The 23,687-nt window shown below is 37.9% G+C and overlaps 1 protein-coding gene across 1 annotated transcript in view; it reads right to left on the bottom strand.

The window, feature by feature from the left end:
• Nucleotides 1-22,984, bottom strand: part of UNC79 (unc-79 subunit of NALCN channel complex) — a 220,498-nt gene extending 197,514 nt beyond the window's left edge. The window contains exons 1-4 of the mRNA XM_022576210.3: nt 19,430-22,984; nt 18,570-18,690; nt 11,520-11,824; nt 7,469-7,639 (exon numbers count right to left, since the gene is read on the bottom strand). Coding sequence (XP_022431918.2) covers nt 7,469-7,639; nt 11,520-11,824; nt 18,570-18,690; nt 19,430-19,532 — 700 coding nt within the window. The 5' untranslated portion in view covers nt 19,533-22,984. The remainder of the gene's footprint in view (nt 1-7,468; nt 7,640-11,519; nt 11,825-18,569; nt 18,691-19,429) is intronic.
• Nucleotides 22,985-23,687: the final 703 nt, after the last annotated feature.

Genomic DNA, 23,687 nt, shown 5'->3' with positions numbered 1-23,687 from the left:
TATGTTGTCCCCAGAGTATTTTATTATTCTAAACACAGTAACTGAGAAAGGGCCCACAATACTTTACAAGGACTCAAATATAAAATGAATTCCTTTTCTCAGGATAATTGCAGGAATAGCAGAAACCTCTCCTTAGAGCTGGGCTCCTGTAGCAAATTGTCAAGAAAGCATGAACAGAACAGTAAACAGTGACTATAACACCCTCAAAAAGTCAACTCTCAATTTCCAACACATACTGCAGAAGACCATCAACATAGACAACAAGAAAAAAGCAGATAACCCTAAAATCTGCTTTATTTTAAAGTATTAAAGTGCAATGTGTGGGAATAGTATCTCACCTACAACCAACAAGAATAAGGCAACTTATAATAAAACACAGGTATAAAAGAATCATTCAAGCACTAATAAAAGGTTTGTTGTATAGTAAAGTAGAGAAGACAAAAAAAAATTTAACATGATTCTTCTTTTTAACGTAAAAAACTGAGCACCACAATGGACAGTGGCCTTTACAATAGCTTTAAAGAAATAAACAAACAAAACAGATCTATAATTAAGTTCCATTTACCTGAGTTTGCTTTTATTAGTAACTTACTGCTGGGCTGCTGCTAACCCACTGAGCAGGTGATATTCAGGTACATAAATTAGTTTGGTTATACAATATAAATAAGAATTAGTTATTATACAAAGATGTGAGGATCAGCTCACTGCTCGTAGATGTTAAAGCTGATTAATCAAATACGATTAATCAAGGAAAACAATCTTTGTGCCAAATCCTAAAGAACAAGATTCAGTTTCAGAGCTTAGACAGGGCGGTGGTTCAAATTCAGCTTCCAGGGCCCCATACCTAGAGAGTCTAACTCAATCAGTTTGGAAGCAGGAAAGCTACATGTTTAATAAGGACATCAAGTGATTCTGACCAAGTGGGTCTTAGAGCTGCATTTGAGAAGTACTACTACAGGAATGAGAACAAAAAAGGAAATACTCAGTAAGGTGTCCAAGTGTGGGAGGAATAATTGCATGCCCTTGGGTTCTTTCTTTAAGGGGGAAAAAAAGCAAAAGAAAGTGTAGTCTTTGACATACGCAAGGAAAAATAATTATATGTATACTATATCCATTCCTTTTGGGACAAGTGTTTTCACCTTTATTTAAACTCATTTCAAACTTTTAAACTATAAGTGTTTCTAAAAAATGAAAACTACTTATTAAGGTAGGCTGAGAAGCACTGTGCCTGGAGGCCTTTAAAAATGGGAGAGATGGGACTTCCCTGGTGGTCCAGTGGGTGGGACTCCACGCGCCCAGTGCAGGGGGCCCGAGTTTGATCCCTGGTTGGGGAACTGGATCCCGCATGCATGCCACAGCTAGGAGTTCGTATGCTGCAACTAAAAGATCCCATGTGCTGCAGCTAAGACCCGGTGCAGCCAAAATAAATAAATAAATAAATATTTAAAAAAAAAAAAAATGGGAGAGATGCCCAAATGTCTCAGATGATTTAGATGAAGTTTATTTGGAGAACAGGACAAATGGCTCGGTGACCTCTGAATGTCCCCCCTACCCCTACAAATCTACGCTCTCCCTCAAGAATGGTCAGCCACAAAGCCAAGAGTGCTCCCGTGGCTCCAGCCCTCAGGAACTGGCTCCAATATTTCTATAAACAGACAGCGCCTTGCAATTTCATAGCTTTCTAACAGACTGAACAAAATCACCACAATTCTAATTTAATAAACATGCAGAGGCACACATCATTTATTGAATCTTGTTAAAAAGGCACGAGGCAAACAGATGTGTAGCTTGTCCCCATAAGGGTGTCTAAGGTCAAAGCTACACACGATGGAAGGAAGCAGAGAAGTAATAAAAATAAGAAAATTTTATATTTAATGTTGTGCTCAGAAAATACAATTAAGTTTTAAGACCTATTCCCTCATCTTCCTAGCACCACCAAAACAATCATTACCACCATCCCCTCCTTCTATGAACAATAACAATTTCTTAATCTGTTTCTGCATTTTATAATTCCTAACGTGTTATCATGTATAGCTCTTATATGATTCTCATTTAAAAAAAAAAGTATATGGGAAAAGCCATCTTATAAACGAGAAACCAAATTTTGCATGTGAACACCAACCTAATTATTAGGACTACAGCCTGTCACTTGACTTCACAGCTAATGTGCTAGTCACTTATTTATTCACAGAGTATTTTTCTTTTCAGTATCCAGACATTGTTCTAGGCCCTCGAGACACAGCCATAAATAAGATAGGCAAGTCTTTGTCTTTATGAAGCTTAAATGCTAGAGCTGTGCTATCCAATATAGTAGCCACATGTGGTTAAATTTAAACTAATTAAAAGTAAACTAAATTAAAAACCTCTCTCTCACTAGATACATTTTCAAGTGTTCAGTTGCCACATGTGGCTAGCGGCTATTCTACTGGACAGCACAGAATTTTATATAACATTTCCATCATTGCAGAAAGTTCTGTGGACGGCACTATTCCAGAGGAACAGGCAAACAAATACCTGTGAAGAAATATAAAGCAGGGCAAGGGAATACGTAGAAAGCAATGCAAGGTCCTATTTTAGCTTGAGAGTAAGGAAGGGCCTCTGGGAAGACTATGATACTTGAGCTGAGACCTGAAGGGAATGAGGAAGCAAATCACGTGACCATTTGCACGAAGGGCTTTTGACACAGAGGAAAAGCAAAAGCTGGGTGCCTTTATGAAACTGCAGAAAGGCCAATATGGACAGAGCAGAGTGAACATTAGCAGACACAAGTGATGAAGTAGTAAGATAAGCAGGGCCCACATCACAAGGCAGAGGGCCTTGTGGGCCACGGAAGGGTGTTGAATTTGATTTGTAGGAGTGATTGGAGGCTATTACACGTTTTCAAAGAGGCAAGTGACATGATCTGACTCACACGTTTGGAGGATAGCTCTGGCTTTTTGGTGGAGAGCAGGCTGTAGGGGGGGCTAAGAGTAGAAGCATGGAGACCAGCTCAGAAGCTATTGGTCTGGTCCAGATGAGAGACAGTGGTAAGGAGTGGTCTGAATTGAAATATATTTAAATAAACCCCTCTAGTCTTATACCTTTTTAAGGGGTAAAGGTAAGGGAATCACCTGGGAAGAAGAAAAACATTCTGATGCCCGTTCTACCGCATGACAGAACCATTTCCTGTGCTGCCTGGATCAGCAAGTGGCCTCTGTTTGTGTAAAGCAGAGGCAACTGCGTTCCATGGGGTAGGGTTTGAGCGTAAGATACCTGTGCTGTCAGAAGGTCGTATCAGTTCAACATAAAGGGGGGACTAAGACACCATGAACCTGAAGTCTATGTAGCATTAAAATATGTGCGGATTGGTAGATTAATAAAAAGTCATAGAGACAGGATTGCCCATCAACACTGCAGAGGTGTTCTGTCAGGTTCTATGAGATCTAAACCTGACATAGCAATTACTGTTGTTACACAACACACTCTAGGGGGAAAAATCCCAAGCCTCAGCAGATGGCCCGTTATTATTTCAAGCAATATTTAAGATGATAAAATTTCAGGACAACATGTGATTTTGAGCAGAATACTGGAATTAGTTGCAATGGGATTTGACATGGCCGTTATTTGACTGAGCGTTACACGTTGATATAACATCAGACAATATTCAAAGGTCATTCCCATATGTTATGTCATGGCCTTCACAACAAACATTGTGATGTAGACAAGTGAGGTTATGATTATTCACAAATTTACAGCTAAAGAAACTAAAGTTTGATAAGGTTGAGAGATTCAGCCTACAATTCAGCCCTTCTGGATTCCTATTCCAAAACATTTCCCACAATTCAATAATAAAGCTCTTAAAGTATAGTAAGATCTACTTTATAAAAACAATCATTAGCTAATAAAACAGATTTTATATATAAAAGATTATTTGAATACCATCAATATCTTGTGTTGGTATTTTACTGTCTTTTTTCTATTATCTTTACTTACTAGTGTTTGGAAGATCATAGAACATAACACACATCCTCTGTAGTAGCAATAGAACAAAAAAAATGATACAGGGCCAATGGTTTGGAAGCAGACCTTCAATTAGATCATACAATTGGTTTTAATTCAATGCAAAGATCTAAATGAACCTCTTCTTTTACCTGAGGATGAGTGATTTTTGAGGAAATTTAAGTTGGAAAAGAAACTAGATGAGACTGCACAGTTCAGGATACCAAGATACCGCTAGAAGGCTCTTTCACTGATTTAATTGTTCAGCTTTACTATTCACTTTAAAATAATGTATCCTACATCACATAATGTTCATTTGGGACCCGCTTTTTCTTTTCTCTGCCAAAATATCATCTTCCCAACAACCATATTTCAATTTGGTCCACAAATCACAGAACCTTTGTGAAAAAAGAGAGGTTTCCATGGTGAAATGCAAATGACTTTTTCAATTCTTAGTAACTCCTTTAATATATAAACAAAGCCTATTGCACACATGTGGAATAAAAACAAGTGTATCTTAATATATACACAAGGAAAGAGTTAACAAGAAAAGGTTATGTCAAAGGAAATTTTTACAATAAATTGCAGTTTGCTCTGCAGCACCTCAAAGGAGTTATTTAAAATAAAAGCAACAGTACTTGGTTTAATGACAAAAATGACATAAAAGACATAACTGATATACATGCAGGGCTCTTAAACTGAAGGAGCTGCAATACCTCATTAGGTCCACTTGAGAGCTCAGACTTTCATTTTCTAAGTCCTTAATGATATAATCATTTAACACCTGAAAAACTGTCCATGTATTACATTTGACCTTGTGAATACCATACCAAAGAGATAAAAGCCTTTTTGTCTTAAAGACTTTATCAAGTACTCAGAAAATGCAACATCCTTCATCTCAGGCCTGAAATAAAAATATTCTCGAAGAAGTTAAATGCTCCCCTCTTGTTCTGGTCAGAATTTCTACACACTGAAACAACTTCCAAAAATAAAACCAACATGGGTGCAAACAACAGGCACACATTCTCACATCAATTCAGTTTGACTTGATTAATCTGGAACTCAATTCCCTCCATCTTTGGATCTATGTCCTTTGTATCTACTCTATGAAGGAATAAGTACAAAAGAAATGCCTGAATGGTTTAATAGAATTTGGCTTTAAAGATTAGTACCACAATTTCTTTTCAAAGATTTAAAGATGACACAGACTGGCTACTGTTGATGAGAAACGAGAAAGTCAGAACTAGGAGACTAAAACCAGAGCAGCAAAATAAATGAACCAGATCAGCGATTGCATTGGAGGGAGATATGTGCCTCTTACGTAAAATAAGATTGATGTTATTTAACCTAGAATTATTAAGACAGAAATAACCTTAGAGATGGAACATTATTCTCTAAACCTCTCCTTTACAGTAAAAAAAAAATGGAGACAGAAATGACTTGTCCCTACCCTTTAAACGAACACCAAGCTACTCCACTAATAAGCATTAAAATTTTCACACAATTTTTGTAAACTCAACTTACTATTTTGTTCTCCTTAGTTGTCAAGTTCACACATTTAAATAAGTAAGGATTCCAATGTGACTACAAGGCATGTTTTGGGGTCTGTTTCTAATTAAGCAGAAATTAATAATCAAGGGTGAAGAAACAAGTTGCCAGCTGTCACATGCTCGTTTGCTCTTTATAAATTCAAGGGCCTGAAATATGCACTACATCTCCCAAAATTATTAACTTATTTCTAAGAAGGAAGGATACAGTGAATTTACACTCATTATTAGAAAGATGCAGCCTCACCTGCTATTCTTAAAAGAAAAAAATTTCTATGCCTAAGTTTAACAGTTAACATACTTATTAAAAAAAATACAGGGGTGCTTCCCTGGTGGCGCAGTGGTTGAGAGTCCGCCTGCCGATGCAGGGGACACGGGTTCGTGCCCCGGCCCGGGAAGATCCCACATGCCGTGGAGCGGCTGGGCCCGTGAGCCATGGCCGCTGAGCCTGCGTATCCGGAGCCTGCGCTCCGCAACGGGAGAGGCCACAACAGTGAGAGGCCCGCGTACCACAAAAAAAAAAAAAAAAATACAACTATGCAATCCTAAGGCTGTATCCATAAGCAAGTACTTCTCAATAAGGATACACAGAACCAAAAAAGAGAACGATCAAATATTCTATTACTTGAACAGTATAATCAGTCTGCTAATTTTTTAAATAGCTATATAATTTAGGCAGAAGTCAGACTCTTTGTTTAAAAGACATGAAAATTACAATTCCATAGCTAAAATTAAACTGAATTGTAAAATAAGTAAATGTGGCTCAAAGGTACATATGTTTACCAACTGTTATTACAAAGCAACAACTTTAATAAGATCATAAAAGTACATAACATTAAAACAGTGAAAAATGATCTCTAGGAATTGAATGTGACCAACACAGGCATTATTATAGAACAAGAGTTGAGGGAAGGAAAGAAGTAAACTAACACTTATTGAACACTAGGCATTGTGCTAGCACTCTATCAACATTCCAGTTAATCATTTCAATTGTCACAGCGACCTTATGAGGCAGTATTATCATTATTCTCATTTTACAGGTAAGAAACAGAAAGGTTAGGTAACTTGCCTAAGCTCACACAGCTAGTTGGTAGCAGAGCTGTGATTTGAATCTAGATATGTTTGACTCCTAAACCCATAATCTTTTCAGATTATCCACTGAAACGTAAATTAATTAATCACCCATTTCTTTTAAAAAATACTTTAGCAGGATTTTGATCATAAAAAACACAACCCAACTTATTTTTTTCTCTCTGTTATCACATCTGGAAAGCCTGCAGAATTAAGTTTATAAAAGTGAAACAGAATTCATATCGATTCCATGTTTATAAGAGTACCTTGCACATGAGTTGTAAATTTCAGCTTTTTACAAAGTGTTTTCATAAATTTTGACTCATTTTGTCATCACAACACCCCTGTGAGGGAAAGCTGATGATATCATCATTCTGGAGATGAGGTTTCAACTATGTCAGTCGCCCAACCTCATATCATACGTCAGATTACAGATAGAACTGAGACCACAGGAGATCTACATAATCCTGATTCTATCCATTGCTCTTCCCGGCACACCCTACTTCTTTCAGATGCAAAAGATAAGAATTTCTACATCAAAGGCAACACTTTGCTCCACCCTTTTTTCTAAAGTAGCCAAAAAATACCATAATTTATATGGAGGAAATACAGACTGTGCCTTGACATGTTCCTTCTTCCTATCCAATAAGATCAAACTATGTGAACACAACAGTTCTAAGGTATAATTGTCTTTTCATTTCTTTGATGTTCACCATACTATTCATGCTGAAATAACTGAATTTAAATCAAAGCACATGTATACAGCAAGTGATTCCATTATAATCTTGAAAATCTGTAGCCTAAACAGCAAAAGCAATTTCCATTCATACAACACATAAAAATAATCTAGTATTAGGTAAGACCGAACTTACATATAGCCATTGGTAGAAAAGATGTGCTGAGATATTCAATAATATCCTTGTGCAGAAACGGAGGAAAGGTAGCTAAAGTTGATATCATCGTGTAGGGCAAAGTACTCAGAATATCATCATTGAGAAAGGGGAGCAAACACGTAGTTGTATAAAATATTGACTGTCCAAGATCTACAAAACAAAATGAAGTAATCAGTCACTGAATATTTTGCCATCTAACAAAAAATGCTAATTTTACATTTTAAGTTTTTATGAACTGGTTTAAATTATAAGCAACCATCACTCCCTTCCTATCAAGAGTTCTGCAGAGTGCGTACACAGTCTTTGATGAATGATTGCATTAAGAAATATACAGGGCTTCCCTGGTGGCACAGTGGTTGAGAGTCCGCCTGCCGATGCAGGGGACATGGGTTCGTGCCCCGGTCCGGGAAGATCCCACATGCCGTGGAGCGGCTGGGCCCGTGAGCCATGGCCGCTGAGCCTGCGCGTCCGGAGCCTGTGCTCCGCAGCGGGAGAGGCCCACGTACCGCAAAAAAAAAAAAAAAGAAAAAAAGAAAAGAAAAAAATATACAGTTGATTCGTGAACAACACAGGTTTGAACTGTGTGGGTCCACTTACACATGGATTTTTTCAATAAATATAGTACCTGTATCTTCATTTTACAGATCTTTAAATCAACTAACTGTGGGGAAAAGTTTGTGTTCAATTAGAGATCACAATAAGTGGAACCCAAAGAACTAGGGTCTGAGTCCTGATTCTATCCAAACTGTCTCAGCTCCCTGCCCTTAGGTGAGTCATTTATCAATTCCTTTGTTTTTGAGGCAGAGAGAGCAGCAGAGATTGCAGATTTTCAACTGTATGGGGGCTCAGTGCCCCTAACCCCACAAGTTGCTCGAGGGTCAACCATATCTATGATGTGAGCTTTTCCTCAACACCTTATCCATCTTCAGTAGTACTTGGTATTCATATTACTCCCTGATATCATAAATTAAAAGCACTTTCCAAGTGATTAACGAATCTTGAAATCCTTCCAGCATTCTTACCTCTGTTACATTTTACACAAGATCACTGTGGCACAGCGATGTTAAATTATTTTCTCACGGGAATTTTTAGAAAAGTCAAGGGCAAGACTGGAAATAAAACCATGCTATTTCTGCTCCATCGACCGAACAATCCTCCTACATCTGGAGTCCTGGGCAATGAAGTAATCTGCGTCTTCCAGCACAGTGGCCGATTCAGCACGCACCAAAGAAAGGAAGCCGTAAACTGATACCGCATGACCCTGAGCACTTAGTTATCAATGATCACAGAAGGACGTGCCACCTAATAATAATCTATCTATCAGCATTTTTAAGTGACAGGAACAGTACCTACCTCACTTCATTAGAAGGATTGTTAGGAGGTTTAAATGAGAAAAACGTAAAGCGCTTAACATAGCACCTAATGTGTGCTCCACAAATATTAGACATTATTATGAATATTAATATTATTATTATTACCTGCACAAGGAGTAAAAATAGAGGACATTCAAAAAATCATAACGATTTAGCTTTAGAGTGCATGTAAACTAAATCCCATTACACTGAATATATGTTTTGATATCTCTGGATCTCCTGATATACAGGTCATCAGCCAAGACTTGACAATGAAGACTTTTTCTCATTTTCGTATCCATTATAAAAGAAAATTATTAGACTTGTTTGTCTTGTAGCAGATGCACCTTCTTTGTGCTATTTTGATGCCTAATGTTAATTCTGATTATCATTAGAATTAATATGCCACCTCAACAAGCACATCAACTGACAGCCGAGAGGATGTGGCCACACTGCCCACTGGGGGGTGAGGGTCAGTCAACCTTGGGCTCAAATTGATAAAATCGAACATTCACAAGTGTATTCCTAAGAACTGACTGAGTCTGTGCACATAAGACACCTCAGCTGCCTTTTAGCCTAGTTACAGAACATTGGCACTGAAAGGAACCTGAAGCCCCCCTGGAATATTTTTCAAATGAGGAGACTGAGGCCCAGAGAAGGGAAGTGATTGCCCAAGATCACCTGAGAGTTAGTAGCTGAACTGCAACAAAAATGCAGCTCTGGGGCTTCCCTGGTGGCACAGCGGTTGAGAGTCCGCCTGCCGATGCAGGGGACACGGGTTCAAGCCCTGGTCTGGGAAGATCCCACATGCCGCAGAGCGGCTGGGCCCGTGAGCCATGGCCGCTGAGCCTGCGCATCCGGAGCCTGTGCTCCGCAACGGGAGAGGCCACAACAGTGAGAGGCCCGCGTACTGCAAGAAAAAAAAAAAAAATGCAGCTCTGCTGGGTACAGTGCAAGTGCAGTGGTTCTCAAACTTGGTGTACAGAAGAATCACCCAGAGAGCTAGTTAAAAATTCAGATCCTCAGGACCCACCCCTCAGTCATTCTTATTTAGAAGTTCCAGCTTGGGAACCAGAATTCCAGGTTCCGAACTCCCTCCCTCGGAAAGTCTGATGTCATTCAGATCAAAACAGGGTTGTATTAGTTTTTAACTTCTAAGGGATGGTCTAGTGAGTTTTTCCTATCTTCTAAGATCTGTTATGCAGAACACAGCCTATAGATAACAGTAAAGAGGAAGGTCACAAAATAGCTGTGGGTAAAAGAGCAAAAATACAAATAATCCCCCCTGAAATTGTCACAATTTACACATTAACTGAATGTGAATGCTTTTATCTTAATCAAGGGGCCCTAACTCAGTGGCCCATCCCAAGACCAGGCAGGTAGTCACAAAGGAAAAGCACTGACAAGTTCACCACCATGGCAAGCTCCGGGAATATTACATTCAAAGAGTCATCTCCTTTAAGTTCTGAGCTGAGATAGGATCACAATAAAAGTGACTAGACTCAAACAGCTACAAAATTGTACAATAAGCAAACTCACAAGTTTCTACATTTTTTTATATTCACTGTTATACAGAATTGTAAATATAAGAAAAAACAAATTAATAATCATTATTTCATCATTTTTATAAAAGAAGATTTCTTTTTTAAGTTCAGAACACATCTTACTAAATAAACCATTAAGCATTCTCTTAGGAAAGTTAGCCATAATTAAAAGACAAAATAACCTCCACCACCCACCCATTTCTGAAATTCCAATTTTTTGGACAGTGAAACTTTGGTTATCATACCTCCATGGACCAAATTATCAGTGCTTTAAAGTTAAGACAACTGGTGTATTAAAAGCTCATTTGCTGCAAAAGTCATTTTTCTTACTGTATGATTTTTCATTTGATTCTCCCAAATATAATATTGAATACTTAAGTAGTAGATATTATTGTGCTCCTTTTTATGGGCTAGAAGAATTTGGTAAGCATGCAAGATAATGAAATTTACTAAAGACACACAGTAGAAAGAGGAAGAGTTAAGAAAAGAAGCATGCTCTTAGGCTTCTGTCCTAAAGCACCACTAAGACTGTGTAGTGTATACCATACATGGCATGCATATACTATATATGGCATATAGCACCACTATACACTGTACCACTTGGTCAACATTTTCTAATAACTATTGATTGTTTGTTAAATTTGGAAGAGTTCTTAGAGATTCCTTATTATCTAACCTCCTGGGTTTAAAGACAGGAAAAATGAGTCCCGGAGAGATTCTGTGATTTGCTCCCAAAAATCACAGAATTAGTCAGTGGATATGACGTGCCCTTTAAGCTCCACCTCATACATTTTCTGCGGGGCAAGTTTTTAAAACTTAACCCCCAAATCGTAATTTCAACCAGAGTCTCCCTGATAAGCAGATCAGGGGAGAATAGGTAAGTTCCTTTTTATAGTCTTCCTCCTTTCTCAAGCCCATTCCCCCCACCCATGGGGGGACCCACTTGGGTAACATCCCTCTGGCCATAAAACAGCAAAAAACTGATAATAAGGGAAACACCATAATTAAGTTTCAGTGTAAGAAAGGTTTTAGCCACACAAAGACCTTTCAAGCAATTTATTATAATAACAACAACAGTCCGTAGCATCTATAAACATACATGTACATTTTCAAAAGTTTTGATTAAATCCTCACCATGTTGGCCATGCTGTAGTAAAGGAACTAGATCCAGGAGAGTCACCAAAGTCACGTAGAGGCCTTGATAGTCCAAAGAAGGGTAGTCTGACAAGTGAGCATCACGACTTTGCAGGCCACGTTCAGAGGGAGCATCTCGCAGGACGCTGTAAAGGAGGGAGCGAGTAACAGTAGGGTTGATGGAACTGACCTGCGGTCTTAGAGATGGGGTGAGTGGGAATGGCACAGGAAAAAGACACATGGTCATGGGCACTGTCAAATTGGAGGCATCTTGGTTTTCCTTCTTCCCTGTGCGGGACAAAATGCTGTTGGGGGGACAAAGAAAAAAAAGAGACAACAAAGACACAAAGAACAGCACATTACATTGAAATGACACTCTAAAACAAATAATAAAACACCAGATACATCCCACATAAGATGCAATTGCCACACCAGCAGCATCTACAAATCTAGTACGGGTCGCAGAGCTTCATGCGCAGAGATACCAATAACGTAAGGCTTATTTTGTGGAAGTTGCATTGCATCTCATGTGTTATCTGGCTAGTAAGGAGCAAAAATATAAAAATGCATGTTTCAGTGCCAAACCCATGTTTTACAGTTTATTGATTTGATGAAGGCGAGGTTTCCGGAAAGGAAGAATGATGGCTTTGTCTAATGAGTTAGAGCTTTCATTGCTAATTAAAAGGAGCTTTCAAAGCAAAGGAAGTTTTCAGCAAGACTGTCTTAATCAGGTAAAGAAAAACTTGCAAAATATAGGTATGGCACTTGCAGAAACATGTTTTAGCAAAGAATAAACATGTGTGTTTATTAAGAGAGTCTTAAAAATCACATGTTTATTGCATCAAAATAATGTCTATATGTATATTATGATACTGTTTCATGACATTCTGTCAGTATCATTTGAGATAATGAAGTTTAAACAGGCATATGAATTTAGAAATAATACATATTTCTAAAATGTTAGCTAAACTACATTGGAAAAGCTATAAAATAATATAGAGTAGATGGTCCATAGCATATGTTTGTGAACTAATGATAATGGTTATTTATGTGTGTTTTTAAAATTTTGCATGTTGGGGAGGAAACATTTTATTTTATGAATACAAACAGAGATTTGTTAAATAGTTATCTTCAAAATTCTAAAGACTAAGCAAGCAGTATCTGTTATATAGCTGCACGTCATACAATAAGATCTCATATATATATTACTGCTGCTACTTACGTTATTATTCAACAAAACTCACTAAAAACTAAAGAAAAGATAATTTACAAAGTTAAAAAAATTTTAATGGAAGTAAAAAGAAATTCTTAAAAATAAATTGGCTTTCTTTTAGCACTAATTTTTAAATAAAAACCTTTTAGTAAAAGCAATAAAGCAGAAAAGTTGCTAATTTAAAAACAGAAGAAATGACTGCTTAGCCAAATGTTTAGTTTTTTTAAATTAGGTTATACTATTTAATCATTAAGACATTATAATGGTAATATCTGCTGCACTTACGAAGTGCTTTGATACAGCACACTTCGATGTTAATCAAAATAGATAACAATTTATAATTGTTTCATTACATAGAAATAATCTTATCTTACACTTATTCTATGTGCATCAAACATTACTAAGTTCTTAGTTAATGATATTACATTTACAATTTTACAGTGGTGTGAAGAACTGGTTAGTGTCAAGCATGCTCGCTATTTCAAATTTACATTTATTTTTATTTACTCTTAGTGCAAAATATGTTACAATGTAAGAAAAATGACTACATGCTTTTTGTTTGCCATGTGCCTAATTTACCTCGATTTCCTTTGTCTTCTGTTACCCAATGTCCAGGGAAAAACAATTAATAATAATAAAAATAACTTCAGAATAGTTATATAATACTTCTTAGCAATAAATAACTTAAGATTTAGTGTAACTTTTTTATTTTTAAAGGGATTTAATTTACCTTTTTTGTGTGTGATGTATTTAACTTTGTAAGCTTATACTTTACAATGGGATAATATCAACATTCCAGTTACCCCTGCCTGCCTACATCTATTATAAATACCATCAGACTTTATACTTTACTCATATAACTCAATTACTCCTAAAAGTACCCCCTTTAAATGTTATATTCTTGATAAACCCACTCACCAAAAATCTGTTTTAAACCTGTAGGATTTTATCCCACTGAAAATTCCCTTAAAATCACAATGGATGTAAGTCAGAAATATTATTTCCCAAACTTCAGCCCTAAATTAGCCTACTACCAACATCCTTCCAAAATTGCAACATGTGGCTCTTATAGAAGTGGCACGGAAAAACAATACTTTGCCTTAGAGAATAAAATTAGTTGTAGAGCATACATTAATGCTTTTCTCTAAATTAAGTACATTGCTCTCATCAAACGTTTCCTTGGTGGGGGAAATATAGCACATTATTCTCTTCAAATACACAGTAGTATTTTTTCAAAGTTTGATATAATTTAACAAACATTAGTGAAATCAACTTTGGAGGCTCTACATTGGTATTTTTCCCTTCCTGTATATGCAGGGTTTCCAAATGATAGCAGCACCAACTTCATATACGTAGGGAAGAAAAAACGTCAGCACTGAAACAGTAAACTTCTTTCTCACTGCTTTTAGATTTAATAAGTAGGTGAGGTTGAGAAAAAATGGCTGAAGATGAATAATCCATGAAACCAGTTTTAAATTACCATTCATGTTTCAATGTAAGGAAATGTTTTCATTTGTGCAAAAACTTAAGAAGGGCTCATGAATAAATGTACAATGCATTGTGATTTCATGATGTTTTGTGAAGTTTATTCATTAAAAAAAGGAAACTTATTTCCCCAACCAAACTGTCTAACTTGGGAATGATAAAACCATCTTCCCCATCTGAGATTCTTTCCCAGAGGTCTGTACCCCCAACCAAAAAGAATATTAAGAATGCCCTGCTCAGAAGAGTCTGACCCAGCAGACAACTCTTCACCTTTCCTCTTCACTCCTGAGATCCTCTTTACCAAGCATTTACTTCCAATATCAAGAGAAACCAAGAGAAGAGGAACACTGTGGGTGTGGGGAAAGATGAGGAGTCGCCCTGAGGTATCTATAGCACAGAAAATTAATATGTCATATCAACTTTCTATAAGATTATGAACTTTGACATTTGAATTAGACCTATGCACTTCATAAAATTTACTTGATTATGCTATGCTCTAAAGCTACTCTGTGGACAATAAATCAGTCATTTGAAGGTCTGTATTTTGTTCCTAAGCCATTAGACATTAGAATTCAATTAAGATTATCGAACTGAAACTAGAATCCCTTTTAAAAACATATTAAACATTTACTAAAGAGTTAGCAGCAAGTAGCTTTCCCCAAACTCAATGATTTTTTTAAAAAGATTGTATGTGCTAGCAGTTCGAATGGCACCAGAAGAGTGATCTGGGGAAAGGAATTCCAAAAGAATGTTTGAAATAGGAAGACCAGAAGAAAGCCTTTAAATGTTCTCCCAGATAAAAGGCAAGATCCCTATAGAAGACCTTAGATGTTTAAAATATGGTCCCAGAATGCTTCTAATATAAAATGGACAGACTCCTCTGCAGCCATGAGGGGAGATTAAACCAGATGATCTTCATAGTCACTTCTAATGCTAAAAGCAAACAAAACACTAAACTCTGAAGTTGTGTATAAACTGTGTGTCCATTGCCACACTTAGATCCCTACTAAGTTAAAATGAGGACACCTCAGCACTCATACAAAATCTTACCCAGGACCCTTGGTCACTGCTAGATTATGTAAATGCTCTAGAAGAGTTCCTGTGATGTATGAAATTTGGACTCAAGTCAATTCAATTCAACAAATACTTACTGATCCCCTTCTAAGGACAGAACATTGCTCTAGACTCAAGGGCTAGCAAGATGAGTAACACAGAGGACTTGCCTTATGCTCACCTAGAGTTTGGGGAACCTCCATGAACTCTAAGTCCAATAATAAACTAAGTGGACCTATGTGGACTGTTCAACTGCTGATATAGTCAATTATGGTCTCTATATTTCTCTGCAAATAATCTCTCCTCTCCTATGGATTAAATTAATTGAAGTTAAACACCTAGCCTAATCTCTGCCTTTGAAAATATGTACAAACCTCTACTGGAATCAGAGAGAGTTACGTGCGTGCATGAATACCAAATGACTATTACTCTAAAAATGCAATTGTGACTTAAATGATGCTGCTGGAACTTCAAGTTGCATATTTTAACCAAAATAATTTTAACTTCATTGAGAATACCCAAAGAGAAAGACAGAGGGTTACTCTGTGAGAATTTAATGCTTCCTTGTTTCTTTCCAAGAACCTGAATTCTGAAAGCAAGAAGTGCTTCTGAATGTATATAATAAACTATATAAAATGCAAAGGAAACCATCTTGTTTGGAAGTAGAAAGCATTACTGTCAAAGAATCTTGGACACCAAATACTTAGACCATCTTATTTGTCTTGAACTTTCTAACAGCATAAGTAAAATGAAGAATTATAAATATGATTATTACGGATGTATAAACCAACGGTGAGAATGATGAAAATGACCACAACTTGGTCTAATACACAGGACAATAGTTGTAAGTTCTGTATTACTGGAATTATTGGAAAGTAAACAAAAGAGACGAAAACTTTTTTAAAACTGAGGTAGGCAAAGAGAAGAAAGAAAATGCATTGGGTTCAGCCCAAGAGTTGAACCTGTGAGTATTAAAGTCCAACCAGGGACTTGTGACATTCCTCAGTGTCTTCTTTCTTCCTCCCACTTGATGTGTGTGTGTCCTATAGGCTGTCAACTCTCCTCGGACCTACTAGCCACAACAAATTGCTGAGTGGGAGATAGTGCTAAAACATCTGGGAATTGAAACACTGTCCACATCACCTCAGGTATAGCTCAATTTAACTTTCAAAAGGATGGGGACTTCCCTGGCGGTCCAGGGGTTAAGACTCCACGCTCCCACTGCAGGGGGCATGGGTTCAATCCCTAGTCAGGGAACCAAGATCCCACAAGCCAGGCAGTGCGGCCAAAAAAAAAAAAAAAGATGGTAAATCTTTGCGCCAAGCACTTCCTTTCCTCCCTAGATCTCAAAGAGAGCCAAAATTATACTCTATGGACTCATAATGGATGCCAGCATTCTCAAAGGCCAAACCAAGTTTTTACTAAGAGAAGTGCCCCTGGATTATGATAAGCAGCAATAGTAAGGAGAAGCAGCGTAGCCTGACTGTTCAGAGCGTGTGCTGTGGATTAGGACTCCCAGGGTCGAATTCTGGTTCCAACGCTCACCAGATATGTTAACTTTGAGCAGTTTGACCACTCTGTGGTTTCATTTCCTTATATATAAAATGGGTATAATAGCAAACTTATTTAATAGAATTAATATGAGGGGTTAAATGAGATGACACATGTAAAGTGCTTAGAAGAGTGCTTGACATATCATTTCTATTACATATTATAATATAATATTGCTATGATAATAATAGCTATTGGTTAGTACTACCATTCGTTGTGGCTGTTGATATTGCCTCCCTTTGAAAATGGGCTCAATTGCATAAAGTCTTTCCCAACAGCACTTAAATAAACTATTTTAACACTAGTTTTACCATTAAAATGCTGTCACCCATGATCATATTCTAATGATTCATTGCTCAAGAAAATGGAATCCTCATGTCTTGCAAACATGACTTCAATATCCCAAATTTCTTAGTTTTTTGGCACCATGACTAAGACCTAAGCAGCAAGTTTCAAAGTGCCAACCAGAATGTCACAGTTTCTCTGCAAATGGAATTCGGAATTTGCTTCCTACTGAAAAGTGTCTCTCACTTAGACAGCTTTCAGAATTTGTGATAAAGGAAAGTGTTTCCCGTTGAGAACCCTGACCTCAAAGACAAAAGGAGAATTCAAGAGGACAGAATCGGATGCCTTGGTGCCTTATCTGATTATTACTGTGAAAACTGAGCTAATTATTCCACTGCCATTGGAAAAGAGAAATGTCCTATAACAAGGTCCTAAACTTACTATGTAAGTATGAAATCTATGAATCTGATAAACAGAATCCCTTTAACATAGAACAAGGACACTAAGGGTTCTAAAGAAGAAGAGACATTCCAAAGAATAAGAACACAGAGACAGTGGCACTGAAGACTAGGAGCTGACTTGATCTAGTGAGGCTTCTTTCTACAAGGCATTCAGTCCGCCCAGGGCAAAGCCTTAGACTGCTGGGAACTCCAGTGCCACTACAGTCGTTCTGAGCTGGTATTCTTTCCCTAATGCCTATCTTACAAAACTTTTGCTGTTATATAGCTGAAAGAAACGGGTTTCTAAAATCAGATTTGGAGCGAGGAGATCAGGATAATGGAGGAGACCAAGCCTTAGAATTTAATGGAAAGGGAAGTGTGCTCTCACCTCTTCGATGTTATTTCCCCGACAATTGAGTCTACCTGAAAGGCTCACCTTTGTCTGCCTGTTTTTCCTAATGAGAACTCTGAGGCAGATGGGTCCTCCCTGTCTCTACCTTATAGTCAAAGCAGACAGTATAAAAGGGTGGCCGTGGTTTTGTTTGTTGTCCTCCATATCGATTGTAAAGCATATTGAACACTTGAAGTGTTACATGGATTAAAAATAATTGTTATTATCATAAATTATGCTTCGAGAAATAGGAAATACTACTGATGAGCTTAAAATGCTTCGTAATTCTGATTTTCTTTAAGATCGTGTTTCCTGTTCTTAATTTTAAGCAAATGTAGGTTCTCCTTTTAATTCCACTCTATATTAGTGCCAAACATATAACTTTTATCACTATATAAATCTCTTGAAAAGGCGTTCAACTGAGGAAAGCAGGCAGTAGCCATTTTTATCAGTTAGGCCTCTGATCTCATCTGCTATATACACCCAGAAAGCTTGAGTCCAGACTCTTCTGGCAGAGCACTAGAAAACATAAGGTCCTTCAAGACTTTCAGTTCGATAAAAATTTAGGTCCCAATCAATTTAGTAGAACTACCTAATAATTCTTTCAAAGGACAGGATATTTTAAAGCTTACCTTAACAAGGTCTGAGAAAAGTATTTCAGGGTGTTTGCAATATCTGTTCCTGAAGGTACAGGATAAATGTTGTGGAGAACTCGGTTATGATATTCCTGTAAGTACCGGATCTTGGAAGCAACTAGATAAAAGCAAAAAAAAAAAAAGAAAGAAAAAATAAAGAATCATCTTATAATATTTATTAGGCATACAGTTATTTTTTTTAATGATCAGATACAGGAAGTTAATCAGTATTTTAAGGAAAATATGTACATTTTTACTGGAATTCCATGATGGAAACAATTATAAAAGGCCTTTAATTTACTTATAATTGTATTCCACACACAAAATTAGTTATAGTTACCTGGCTTGATATCCTAGTCACAAATTAGCCGTTACTTTTTATCACTAAGAAAGGCAGTACTCCAAATCATCCTATAATGACCCCCAAGTTAGCTTATTATTAGCAAAATAATAATAAGATATATATCTCTGCCACCAGAGAATTATATTTAATAGTGCTTAACTAAAACTGGAGAAAACTCAAAAGGTCTTTCAACAACACTAAAACTCCTAAGACATAGGGAATCCGTTGCATAATAGCAACAAACAAAACCAGATTTTTAACGCAATAAGGGATCATAAAGTGTGTTTAGTGAATGTTTGAACTGTGAGAATTGTTAAAGTAGATTAACTTGGTGAGTATTAAGTAAGAATGCAATGACTGTGTGGTAACAAGTTACAAAAAATGAATGTCACATTTTTCTTCCAAGTAATTTCATAAATTAGGAGACTTCCTAATAGCTTTCTGAGCTTGGCTGCCCAGATCTTCTCAAGATTCAGGAGGGACTAAATAGGCTTATTTACCCTCCTAGACCTACCTGGAGTCACCAGCATTGTCCACATTCCTGACCTGACCTTTGACCTGGCAGCAGTGAATGGCCCAGTTCTAGTCATTCCTCTTTGCAAATCCCAAGGGGCCATGATGATCAACGTCTCTCAGGTCTCCTCTTCCACAGAGCTCTCAACACTGTCCATTTGTCCTTTCAATCTTTAAGGCTACCAAAGGAGCCTTTTAGGTGGTATGGCTCACTGTCAGCAGTTAACAGAAGACATATCAAGTCCTGGAGAAGCACGGCCTTGCTGTTCCCAACAGCCCACGGAAACAAGCTCCTGGATACATTCTAACTGAAATGCTGGCTTAAGCAACTTGAAGAAAGTCAAAATGCTTTTGATAGGCATGGGACGTAGAATCACAGAACGATGAGACAGCAGAACTAGAAGGACCTTAGTTAGAGACCTTTGCCCATAACCATTTCATTTTAAAAGTAGGGAAACTGAGGCACATAGGTAGTCAACGGCCGAGCTAGACTGGAACTTATGAACCCTGACTCCCATCCAGTGCTCTTTCCACTATGATATACTCTAGCACACCATCTGAAATGAAGTCAGTGTGCAGACAGACAGTGGGTGTTCACTGCATGACATCAAAGCAGTTTTCAGCTGTTATTAGGTTAATTATAGATTCTAAATCTCAAGTATACCATTTATCAGATTTGCCTTTTTCCCCTCCTACTATTTGCACTGTTTCCATAACATGGTTAGCATTTTCCCACACAAATAAGTCTACATTGTAGATAATAACTATGTAACTTGAGTTTATATAGCACATCACCTCTGAAGAAAGCAACAGGTTTAAATCCATTGTCTCAATTAACCCCAATAAGTGTTTGGTTGTAAATAATCTTTTTCCTGAGATGATAAAAATTTAGGTAAAAGTAGATGACAGTTGAAAATGTTTCAGTTACATAATCTACAAAAATCCATCTTCTTCTCCATGTTTTTGATCTGCCATTCATCATCTTTTTTAAAATTACATTACAGGGAACCCCTATATTAATACACAGTTCTGAGATCCAAGAATTTGAGATATGTGCTAGGCCAGCATACACTTTCTGCATACCCGCCATCACAATAATGCTTTGTTACTGTGACTTTTCTCAAGCTTTAACATTCAGCAGGTTTCTGTCGAGTATTTCAGGAATACCATTAATCATTCTACCACCTTAAAAAGGTGTTGATAGTGTAGGTTTTGGACAATAAGCTCAAATGAGGAGAAAAGTCATCGATCCCCCAACTCAATGCTTGCTCGTGATTCAAGAACTACAAAACTGTCACTACACAAAGACAGTGAGCATTCGAAAACGTGAAATGAACAAATGTGCTTTTTACAGTTCCTTTCATTAAAACGCAGCAAAGACTCCTTTCAATGGGTATCCAAACATGCAAGGGAAAGCAAAGAGTCACTCCCTTCTTTGAGATCTTTTAACATTTTACAAACGTTACAATGTTATTGCCTTTGTTTACTTACCTGTTTATTTTTCTTTACCAGGTTGTAAATTTCTTGAAGGCAAAAACTATACCTTATTCATGTCTCTACCCCAAGCCTAACACACCGCCTGGCACTTAATAGCAGGCACTCAATACATTTGCAGGATAAATGAACACATGAATTATTAATTTAATAATAGCACTATCACTTCGGGGTTTTTTGCATATATACCTGTCTCCCACACTAGATTGTGGACTCTTTTTATCCCTAGTGCCAGACATCTAGTAGGTGTTCAATAAATAATTGATGAGTGAAGATGGGGGAAAAAGGAAGAAAGAAAGGGGGAGAGAAAGAAGAACAAAAATAGTGGTGAGTAATCATTAAAAACAATTTTTTTTATAGAACCGGTTGGAAAAATGTGCAAGCTAATTTGTTCATTGGTGAATGCAACAAAATCCTAGCAGTCACTGATTTATTTAACTTTCCTGTTTTCAACTATTTAAGAACAGCCAGAAAGGTCCCTGACATACAGTAATTTGTAATTGTGCTGAGGATGTGAATGAAATTCACTTACATTTCAACTTTGCATACAAGAGATGGTTGTTTGAGCGCACAGCAACCTCATGGCAGCAGAGGGCTCATATGTAATAATTTACTCCACCCATACGCCTAAATATTGCTGCAGAAACTCAGATAATTGGGTTGACTGGATGTAAACAAATCACCTCCAATCTCACCTGACCCTAAGGTTACATTTCTCTAGTAAGCTCCTTCTTCTGCCCTCTTCAATCACTGTTTCATCTTTCTCCACACTTTTCAAGACTACCCCTACGGCCAGTTTTTTTCCCTTACACTTTAAGAAAACAGAAGCCATCTGCTATAGACTGAATTTTGTCCCCCAAAATTCATATGTTGAAGTCCTAATCTCAAAATGTGACTGTATTTGGAGATCAGGCCTTTAAAGAGGCGATTAAGTTAAAATGAGGCCCTTAGAATGGGCCCTCATCCAGGCTGACTGGTGTCTTTAAAACAAGAGGAGATTACAGCCCAGGAGAGACACCAGAGATGTATGTGCACAGAGAAAGGGTCATATGAGGACACAGTAAAAAGTCAGCCATCTGCAAGCCAAGGAGACAGTCCTCAGGAGAAATCAAATCTGCCGACACCTTGGTCTTGGACTTCTGACCTCCAGGACAGCAAGAAAATTAATTTCTGTTGTATATGCCATCCTGTCTGTGATACTTTGTTATGGCAGCTCTGGCAAACTGACTAAAATACCACACTAGAGGAAGTCCTCTAAGAGTATAAGTAAAAGCTAAGAGTCTGAGCTCTGAAATCAAACAGCTCTGGACTAAGAATTTGGTTCTCTCTCTACTCAACCCCAGTTTCCTCATCTGTAAAATGGGGATAATCATACCAACTTCATGGGGCTATTGCGAATAATAAATCATTTACTGTGCTAATAACTTAGCATATACCTAGTACATATTCAACATACAGTAAATATCAAGCATCAGTCCCACCACGAGTGCCCTCCATCCATCAGTTGTCTCTCCTACATCATTAATTTCTCCCTCCCTACGAAATTATTTCCATAACCATTCAAATAAACTCTAGAATCTCCCTTGTCAAAGGGATACAAAACACTTTCCCTCGACTTGACAATCCTTTCCAGCTATTGGCCTCTCTTCAGAGCCAAGATAATAAAGAGCTGTGTGCACACTCTCACCTCCCCATCATTCCCATTCTTACTTCTACTCACTCTGCAGCCTGGCCTCTGCCTGCACCACTGCCCAGAATCTGCTTTTTCCACCATCGTCTAGAGTCTCTATGTTGCCAAATCCAAAGGGCGCTTCCCAGCCATCATTTTACTAGACCTTTCAGCACATTCCATCCCTCCGATCCCTCCTTCCTTGAAACTCTCTCGTTGGTTTCCCTGACAACCACATTCTTTTAATCTTCCTCTTACCTCCCTAGTGTATCCCTCTCAACACACTTTGCCACCTCCCTTATTACTTAAAGTTTAAATGTTGGAATTCCTCAGGACTCAGATTCTCTGCTCCTCTCTCAGTACTCTCTCCACAGTTCCATCCATCCAAAGGGCTTGAAGCACCATCTGTACCAACTACTCTTGAATGTATATCTCGGGACTTCCCTGGTGGTCCAGCAGTTAAGAATCCTCCTTCCAATGCAGGGGACGCGAATTCGATCCCTGGTCGGGGAAATAAGATCCCACATGCCGCGGGGGCAGCTAAGTCCGCGTGCCACAACTACTGAGCCCATGCGCTCTGGAGCCCGCATGCCGCAATGAAGAGCCCACGCGCAGCAACAAAGGACCCCGCATGCCGCAACACAGATCCCGCGTGCCGCAACTAAGACCTGACGCAGCCAAATTAATTAATTAATTAAAAAGAAAACTACACTGCACAGAAAACTGTATATCACCATCCCAGATGGGGATGGGTCGCTCTTCTGAGTAACAGACCTTATCTATTCAATTTCTCTTACAGATATTACGCGGCAAACATGTCCAACACTAAACTCTTATCTCTTTCCTCACCACCATCCATGTAATCCACCAAGTCACCCCAGCAAAATGTCCTCGACAGCTCCTATTCCCTCTCCCCCACTCCTTAATCCAATCTGTCACCAAGTCCTGCCAGTGCTACCACCAAAATACACCTCCAACTGTCTTCTGTTCTTTATCTTCACTGTCATCACTGGGCACCATCATCTCCCAATCAATTCTAAAAGCCTCCTTACTCACCTTTCTGCTTATTTCTCGCCTCTCTCCAGTTCTTTCTCCT

This window comes from Delphinapterus leucas, chromosome 2, assembly GCF_059928025.1.
Source record: "Delphinapterus leucas isolate spDelLeu-1000000601 "Yukka" chromosome 2, BTC_Dleu_Yukka2, whole genome shotgun sequence".
In the NCBI taxonomy this organism is placed as follows: domain Eukaryota; kingdom Metazoa; phylum Chordata; class Mammalia; order Artiodactyla; family Monodontidae; genus Delphinapterus; species Delphinapterus leucas.
This window is presented reverse-complemented; position numbering and strand designations above follow the sequence as displayed.